Source organism: Phaseolus vulgaris, chromosome 2 (genome assembly GCF_000499845.2).
Source record: "Phaseolus vulgaris cultivar G19833 chromosome 2, P. vulgaris v2.0, whole genome shotgun sequence".
NCBI classification, from domain to species: Eukaryota; Viridiplantae; Streptophyta; class Magnoliopsida; order Fabales; family Fabaceae; genus Phaseolus; species Phaseolus vulgaris.
In genome coordinates, this window is record NC_023758.2 from 7,599,254 (window position 1) to 7,609,061 (window position 9,808).

At 35.0% G+C, this 9,808-nt stretch overlaps 1 protein-coding gene across 3 annotated transcripts; it reads left to right on the forward strand.

Annotated features, from left to right (window-relative positions):
• The first annotated feature begins 2,076 nt into the window (after positions 1–2,076).
• Positions 2,077–7,170, forward strand: LOC137810551 (cysteine-rich receptor-like protein kinase 2). Of its 3 annotated transcripts, XM_068611890.1 has the most exons (9): positions 2,077–2,307; positions 2,450–2,568; positions 3,805–4,620; positions 4,747–4,860; positions 5,321–5,460; positions 5,535–5,745; positions 5,874–6,108; positions 6,236–6,386; positions 6,508–7,170. In XM_068611890.1, exons 3-9 carry the CDS (start codon positions 3,858–3,860, stop codon positions 6,841–6,843), a joined length of 1,950 nt encoding a protein of 649 aa, XP_068467991.1. In that variant the 5' UTR covers positions 2,077–2,307; positions 2,450–2,568; positions 3,805–3,857; the 3' UTR covers positions 6,844–7,170. The 3 variants fall into 3 exon arrangements, with proteins under 3 accessions (XP_068467991.1, XP_068467992.1, XP_068467990.1); XM_068611891.1 differs by lacking the exons at positions 2,077–2,307; positions 2,450–2,568 and having other exon boundaries at positions 3,638–4,620; positions 6,503–7,170; XM_068611889.1 differs by lacking the exons at positions 2,077–2,307; positions 2,450–2,568 and having other exon boundaries at positions 3,638–4,620.
• Positions 7,171–9,808: the final 2,638 nt, after the last annotated feature.

The following is a 9,808-nucleotide window of genomic DNA, read 5'->3' on the forward strand; positions in this document are numbered from 1 at the left end:
GAATTTCCAAGGATTACAACTATTCCTTGGTATGAAACTTCCATATTACGAGGACTTGGTCAAAAAAATTTACACAAATCTAAAGTTCACAGTAATTGACCTTTCTATTGATATTAGCTCACAACGGATTGAAATAAAGGTTTGGATGAACGTGACAAATCTGAGGTATGATGGTATTAAGTTAACCCTTGGTACCATCCTTGAGGGAGTAAATTATGATCGAGCAGTGGCACTGTCATCCATGATTCGTGAAGAGGTACACGGTGAAAATATTAGAAATGTAGGTAGTTTGACTACGAATGACATGTTGTGTTCTCAAAGCAGTAACTTCTCACAAATGTTGAATGAAGATATTTTCATGTTATGGTGCATAAAAAATAATATATTGATTAACTGGCCCATTATATCATGCAACACATGATGAAATGTCGAAATAACAACATACTTCTTCCGTACGCCATTTTGATAACACAGATTGTGCAAGTATATGGGTTGGACTTGTCAAACGATGCATCAATCATGCTAGAATGGAATCACTACTTCGAAAAGAAAAGTATGAGGAAGTTGAATATCTTCCAATTAAATGGTGTTTGGCAACTTAGTAGGCCTGACGACCAAGACGAAGAAGATGATGAAGATCTACCATTTCTAGAAGAACATGTTCAAGGTGGTCTACCTCAACCCTCATTATGCACAAATGTTAACCCAAACTTGGGACGAGATTCAAAATATTCAGGAAAGTAAGACGAGCATGAGGTTCATATGAACACACGTGTAGACATGTTTGACACTCGTTTTGACAGAATTGATGAAAAGATTGACTAACTAGAAGATTGATGAATCAAATTGAACATCGTCAACGACAATGATTGTATTAGATTATGTTATTTTTATTTTTCATGTTCAACATTGTTATAGTATTGTTATAGTTTTTATTTAATTTTTATAACTAGTTTTATTGGTAGCCATTATGATTTTATATTCATTTTAATACATTTTTCATTAATAAAATTACATTGCATTACAAATATTAGTTATTAAATAATTTAACTAACACAAACATTATAATAAAACGAAATAATAATAATTAATAATAAAATAAAATTTTAACACAAAAATATATAATTATTTAAAATAAACAAATTATATAATAATAATTATTATTATAAATATAATAATATTATTTACATTTAATACAAAAGTATTTTCTAGTTATAATTTTTAAATTATTTATTTCTATATAAAAATTGACAATTTTTACATATATTAAAATTTTTGCATGTAAATTATTTTTTCGAAATTAATTATTCAACTATATCATATTATACTACTATTAATTTGAATTCTTTCAAATTTAGACAAAAATACATAATATTTGATTATTCTATTTTTTAAAAGAAAATGGTAAATTTGTAATCTCACATTTTACATCTTTAAGAAAAATAAAAATATCCACATCATCTCATCACTAAGAAACTTTAATCATTTTTTCTCACAAATCCATTCTAACATATCTCAATCCAAACACACTTACTTTTTTAACACCTTTCCAAATTCTCACACGTTTAATTTCTCAAATTCTTGAACTTCCACCCTTCCATTCAAACACAACCTTAATAACCAAGAATTTGAGTGCCGTGTGTGTGGAGAAGCAGGGATCTTTTAGGAACCAAAATTCACGAGAAACACCTTCTAACCGTCAACGCATGCAAGTTTCTTCCTTTAACCAAGTTTCTCACTATTCTCAAACCGTACACGATAAGTTTCGTTTTTTTTAATTAAAAGTTACCATTCATACCACTTCTCACCATACACTCTTTTTCTTAGTCCACTACAATACTTCAAGAAGCTTTTCCATTTAGATTTTTCGCAAGAGTGAGTTTTTTTATCAGCATTCTCAAGAGTGAGTAGTAATGACATTGTTTCATATAATATCACATAGGATTTGAAACGACATTTGTGTTACACCAACATTCGTTTTTACAGGGTAACTGAAACATTAAAAATGCAGGGCAAGATGGTAAATTCATAGTATGTTGCCAACCTCAAAAATGTAGAACGATTCAGAGGTATGATGTTACCTCGCTGCTTCCATACACTACTCCTGTTGCTGTCATACTATTTTTTACCGATGCAACTCTCTGCATACCAAAATACTTCCAATTTTGAAACTTACATACTCAGTTTTGGTGTCAACCTTCATTGACTTGCCTTCCCGTTAAATCTTTCAATTCTCTCACACCAACAACTTCAATTCACTTCCCATTTTCCAGTGCTGCTTCTTCTTCTATGCAGATCAAATCATAGGTAAGTAACAATTTCCTCTAAAATTCTCTTCCCACCTTTCCTATTTTTATATTCTTGCTTTCGAGGTATTGTAAAACAAACTAAGCGACATCTACAACAAGACTTATTTTTGGTTCACTCTTCTTTTTTTGGTTTTCTTCAGACTGTGTCGTTGATCACTGGTTTGGTTCGTGTGGGATGACATGAATGGTTGTTGGCACGTGCGGGGTCCGTTCTCAGTTGATAGATAATAAATGGGCTAGGTTTTGTTGTGGGGCAAAGGTTTTTATTTCAAAACCCACTTTTTTTATTTTTCTTTATGTTTGAATGGAAAAGTATATGGGAAAAATTATCTATTATTTCATCATCTTCTTTTTATTTAGGTAATGTTGTACACTGTACTTAAAATAATAATAAACAACTTTAATTTAGTTATTATTTTTAAAATAATACTTTTTTACATTTAAGATATTTAAAAAAAAAACATATTTGTTATTGTATTTCATCTTCTTTTTCTCTCTTTTCTTCACACTTTTTTTCTTCTTATAACCAAACAAAACGCAGAACAAGATTTAATTTTCATAAACAAACAACATAGAAAGGAAAATATTTTACTGCACTGTTTGTGTTTCTCAGAATTCCGTAATGAATTTCTCCTTCAAAACTATTCAATTTAAAAAAATATTTGCTAAACAAGTCTTTTAAGAAAACATAAACAGCTCACAGAAGCTTACTCATTCTTTTTCTAATCTCCTTCAACCTCTCTCCCTCACTTTCATACTCCACTTTGTGTCTCACACCACCTCCACCAACGGTCTTAACAATTTTATTTTATTTAGCTGCATTTTTTAAAAGTTCATTAAAAATGATTGTTAATAAATTATTTATTATTAATCCAAAGTGGGGCCTGGGGTGGAGTCACCTCATTTTTCAAACAGTTGGTCCGATACTTAATATTCATCAGCATCATTCATACGTCATGTAAGTGTGATCAAGTTTAAAACTGTAGTATTTTTTTGCATCTGTGTAATAAACAAGGAAAAAAGAACCAAAATCTACTTTTCTAATAGTGATTGCCAAAGCAGCAGTACTTTCTTTCATTCTTTGAGACTTGGAGGATGGCACATAAAAGGGAATTACCGACTTGAGATTCTGCCCTCTTCTGTTCACACGTTAGAGGTTACTTTACTTTACGAATGTTTCACTTCCAAAGCCCCTCTTGGTCTTCAACTTGCCTTTCTTCTCAGGAACAGATAAGTTTTGGAATTCAACCTCACATCATGTGACATTAAATTTGTGATATAGTTGTTGAAACACGTTGTGACCATTTTAGCTTAAGCATAACAAGCAGTTGCACCTTCTTTGCTGATAAAAACAAAAAACAAGCAGTTGAACCTATTAGATAAACTTCTTGCTTGTTTCTGATTCACTAACAGAAATCGTAAAATTTGAACATGGTATGACTTTCTTTATCAGAAATACCACACAAATATTCTAAACCCTCCTTTTTTTTCACAGTTTCTAGTGAATAGCCCACCAGAGAAATTTATTTTGATTGGATCGTTCTAAAAATGAAGAAAGTAGTCTCTCTCGTCTTTTTATGCAACCTTTCTCTTCTCATCAAATTACTACTGCTATCAAAGACTGTTATAGCAGAACCAAGGGACAAGACCGTCCTAGTAACATGTGGCCATGTACCAGGGCACAATAATACTATCTTTGTTCCCAATTTTATTGCAACTATGGATAAGATCAGTGATGAGATGCGCAAAACTGGCTTTGGCACAGCAGTTGTAGGGACAGGACCTGATACTAACTATGGCCTGGCCCAGTGTTATGGAGATCTTTCATTGCTTGACTGTGTACTGTGCTATGCTGAGGCACGCACGGTTCTTCCCCAGTGCTACCCTTATAATTCTGGTCGCATTTTCCTTGATGGTTGCTTCATGAGGGCTGAGAATTATAGTTTCTTTAATGAGTATACAGGACCAGGAGACAAAGCTGTATGTGGGAACATGACCAAGAAGAATTCAAGTTTTCAAGCAGCAGCAAAGCAAGCAGTTTCAAGAGCAGTTCAAGATGCACCCAACAACAAAGGATATGCTAGAGGGAATGTTGCAGTGGAAGGAGCAACTAACCAATCTGTTTATGTTCTGGCTGATTGTTGGAGAACTTTGGACAAAAGGTCTTGCAAAGCATGTCTTGAGAATGCATTTTTTTCCTTATTGGGATGCTTGCCCTGGTCAGAAGGGCGAGCGCTCAACACGGGCTGCTTCATGAGGTACTCAGACACAGATTTTCTTGATAAGGAGCAAGAAACTGGGAGTTCAAGAGGTAAATAAATTGTAGTTTTCTTCAAGATTCGTAATGGACCATCAATCTGTGCTAGGATGAAGAATGAAAAAAGTTTAGAGAGCAATGGTGAATCTTGAGTATAGTTCATTTTGATGACTTGTGCAGGTAATGTGGTAGTAATAGTGGTTGCAGTAGTTAGTTCGGTGATTGTTTCAGTGGTTGGAGTGACTATTGGAGTTTATATATGGAAACAAAGATACATTGAGAAGAAACGAAGAGGTAATTGTCTTATTTGATAACTATGTTTATTAGCTAGAGAATGAGAAACCTAAAATATTTTATTATCACTTTCATTCCCCCCACCCCAATGGTAAATAACCGAAACCGATCATGTCGCCGTTTTGAGCCAAACCAATTCAAGCTGAGCTAACTGAACACACTTGAGATAAGATTTTCTCAGTAATTATTTCTTCATTCAAAAATTTCAATCCTTAAACCTTAAACCTTGCTTAGAAAAAAAATATCTTATCTCTTAGACTACCAAATATTGGTTGTTTCTGCTGCGTATTTGTATGATAGTCCTTGTCCTCTTAAACAAAAATAGTATTTATGAATTCTTTTATCTTTGAAGACATTCTTCACCTTGTCTATAAAATAAACAAATTGATTAATCATCACGAGATACCACTCAACTATGTGAAGGATATTTACCTATCTCAATGTTCATTCTGGTTTCTAGGTTCAAATGATGCAGAAAAGCTAGCAAAATCACTTCAGAACAAAAGCTTGAACTTCAAGTACTCTACATTGGACAAGGCTACTGGATCTTTTCATGAAAATAACAAGTTAGGGCAAGGAGGATTTGGAACAGTTTATAGAGTACGTCTCTTCTCTGAAGATAAATATCTCCATCATTGTACAAATCAAAGCACTCATACAATTTGCTATTGCAGGGAGTTCTAGCTGATGGAAGAGAGATTGCTATCAAGAGGTTATATTTCAACAACAGACATAGAGCAGCAGATTTCTACAACGAAGTCAACATAATTAGTAGTGTGGAACACAAGAATCTGGTCAGACTGTTAGGATGCAGTTGTTTAGGACCTGAAAGTCTGCTTGTTTATGAATTTCTGCCCAATAAAAGTCTTGATCGCTTCATTTTTGGTAATTACTGAAATCGTGCAGTGGGCTTGACTACTCTTTTCACCTATTCATCTCATTTTGATCACAAAGTGATTATAAATATATCATAACTTGAACTAACTTTAATATTTGTCAATTTAACACGACAGATAAAAACAAGGGCAAAGAATTGAACTGGGAAAAGAGATTTGAAATTATCATCGGGACAACCGAAGGATTAGTTTATCTGCATGAGAACTCTAAGACAAGAATAATTCACAGAGATATAAAAGCCAGCAACATCCTGTTGGATGGAAAGTTTCGTGCTAAAATTGCAGATTTTGGTTTGGCCAGGTCCTTTCAAGAGGACAAGAGCCATATAAGTACAGCCATTGCAGGAACTTTGTAAGTATCTTTGCATAAATCATTGCATAGTTTTGAAAAAAAATAGTACGGGGGAAAGAGCCTGGTGCTATTGCAGGAAACTGAAGCATATTATAACTGAGATGACCATTTACTCTTGGTCCTGCAGGGGGTATATGGCTCCTGAGTACTTGGCTCATGGTCAGTTAACAGAAAAGGCAGATGTATATAGTTTTGGAGTGTTGCTGCTAGAGATGGCCACTGGTAGACAGAACAACAGGAGCAAAGAATCCGATGATTCAGACAGCTTAGTTACAGTGGTTAGTAGCAGATTCTTTGGTTGTTTTCTTCTGACTGTTGCATTGATTGTGGTTAAGAAAATAAATTACTGACGGAACAATTCTGTTCTTCCTTTTATCCAATATATTCTGGCAAGATCAGGCATGGAAGCATTTTCAGGCAGGGACTGCCGAACAATTATTTGACCCAAATCTAGTTTTACAGGAAGACCACAACATCGAGGTTAAGGATGAGATTTTAAGAGGGGTTCACATAGGACTTCTATGCACCCAAGAGGTCCCTTCTTTACGACCGATCATGTCAAAGACGTTACAGATGCTAACAAAGAAGGAGGAGAATCTTATTGCTCCCTCTAATCCACCCTTCCTAGATAAGAATACCATGGAACTTCATGACACAAATGGTGACCCATTTTATCCTCTTAATGAATCTGATTCCATCGCTACCATGTCCCGTAGCTCAATTTATCCCAGGTGACCACGAGAATGCAGAGAAAATCCCTAACACTGCATGTCTGCAGCACAGCTTGTTCGCAAATAACTTGGTCTGCCTCATACCTATGACACTTAAGGTCGCTGATAAAGCATCCAATCCTTTGCTATTTGAAATGCATACTTCAGACAAGAGGAGCTTTAAAGCCAAATGTCCAATACGGCTACGGGAAGCAAACAATGCATACTATACAGTTCCATAGTAACATTGTTATACAGTTATAGATTAATTTGATTTCCATAACAGCTCATAAATACTACTACTTTTGGATACAATTATTATTTATTTCATTTGCGAAAGAATAGTTTTCAATGGGAAAAGAATGAAAAAAAGATTATAAAGCCTTTAATATTTTGATCTTTAATGAGTCCAATTTAAGTGAAGATCATATGAAAAAATATGAAAATGTGATTGAAGCATGTCCTTGGAACATTTAACTCTGCAAATAAAATTATTAAAATGCTAGGCGATAGCTCAGCTACTGTTAATTCAATAGTAACGCATATGGATTAACAGCGTAATTTATGTTTTTACAACCTCAGTTCGGAGTCATCCACAAGGGCGGTAAATCTGTTTGTAAAAAATCCATAAATCTGAGGCCTCCACCAATCTCGTAATGTCAGGCAGCAGAAAATCCTACTTCTAAGGCAAGTTTCTCCAATTCCTTCCCTGCATCACAGGAAGGTTCTTAAATTAGTGAATCAATCTTTATCAAAGTTCTACCAGCAATGAACATAATTTATTTGTCGCATTTGTTTGTTAATCATTTTCAATTATTATACACAATTTCGAACTGCATGATTATCAACTAGGAATGACAACTGTACCCTAACCTAATGAACACCTGCAAAAAATAACCAAGATAGATAGAGGATTACATGTTAAATGGACATAGGTGCAAAAATTGATGACTAAAGCACCGCACCACACACCAGCATATAATATAGTATAAAATATAATATAAAAACATACAAATGTAGTTATGGGATTTGTTAAAAGTTAAGTTTACTGAGGTGTCTAAGAAACTATAATCGCATAACCAAATTGGCACACAACGGGAACTTGAGAGACCAAATTTGTTAATTTAGAATTGTGTGTATTAAAATAAGAAAAAAAAAATCTTCTGCAAGTATATCTTTTCCAAATTTTAATTTTAATTTAGTTTATGATTTTATATAGAAATCGATTTCATTTTTTTAAATGTTTTTTCCTCTCTCTCTCTCTCACGAGTCCAAATAGGCCTTGCAATTCATAGTAAAGGAATTGAAATATGAGAAACTAAAATCAAACACCTTGCCATCACAGCCAACTTTGTGGGACAAGGGAAATGACAAATCCCCACTTCCACAGCACACACCCAACACACGGTCTCCCAATTTCGCTGAGTCCAAAATTCAGAGAATACCCAATTAAGAAATGAAAATACAACGGTTTCAATATTCTGGAGAAAATGCGATGGCAAAAAGCGAAGAAAGAGGAATACTGTTATATTCTAAAGTTTTAGGATTTAATTAGTAGTTTTTATTATTTATCATTTATTTTTAGTTGGGACTTAATTAGTTAGAATTTAAATCTTTAGTTGGGATTTAATTAGTTAGGATTTAATTAGTAGTTTTATCATTTATCATTTATGATTTAATTAGTTAGGATTTTATCATTTATCTTTATCATTTGTAATCTTTAGTACTCTATACATAGAGTATTGAACTATCATTTGAGATATAAATAATATATGCACTTTGTTTCCGTTTCTCAATTTTCTATCATTGTTCTTGTTCTTGGTATAATCGGAAGCCACCTAAAGGTTCCCTTTGTCCAAAGCCTAATCGTTCTTCGAAATCTCTTAAGAGAGGACCTAGACGCTTCTACACACGATCGTTCATATCAATTGGTATCAGCTAGGACCTTCCAGTACTTCAATTGCAGATTCAACACGCTCCGCTCAAGCTACTAAGGAGATGGAAGATCGACTCTCCCAAATGATGGATAATCGGTTTATGGAACTCGCGACTACGTTGAAGGAAACTTTGACTCTTTCTATGAAAGACACCATCTAGGATTTACTTACTCAATCTCGAGGTGAATGCTCCCCTCGGCCCTCACCTGACACAATGTCGCGCGGACCTCGAACGGGGTCTTCTTATGTTTGTGGCACGCGGTTGGCACGCATCGACTTTCCCCGATTCAATGGCGAAAATGTTAATCAGTGGATTTATCAATGCGAAAATTATTTTCTCATTGACAAGACTCCAGAGGAATTCAAGGTATAGTTGGCACTTGTGCATCTAAAAGGCAAGGCCTTGCAATGGCATACCGCACTTATGAACTCTGATTTAGATATGGATGCACCTCCATGGCCGGGATTCACCAAAAGTCTAAAAGATCGGTTTGGTGCAATTGGCGATGATCCCATGGTTGCGTTAATGCGTCTGCGACAAAAGACTTCCGTTGATGCCTATCATGAAGAGTTTGATTCAATCATTACAAGATTGAAGTTAGCAAATGATCATGTTCTCAGTTGCTTCCTTGGTGGCTTAAAGCAAGACATCCAAATGATGGTACGCATGTTCCAACCCACATCTCTACAACATGCATTTACTTTGGCCAGGACGTATGCAGCAGCCAATTCTAGCAAGTCGACGACCAAATTCCACAGGGGAGTCTTAGGTCCAGCTCCAGTGCCTCTATCATCGTCAGCTCCAATCACTGCAGTTCCCAAACCTAAACCCACACGCCACTTAACGCCGGAATTCATAGCAGAACGCAGAGCCCAAGGCCTTTGTTATTTTTGTGATGAACCCTACTCAATGGAGCACAGTAGAGTACACAAGAAATTACAGCTTCACGTCATGGAGATGGAGGAAGAAGATGACGCACAGGATAGTCCTCCCAGTGACAATACTGACTTATTGCAATGGAAGGAACCACAAATCTCAGTCAACGCATTAAC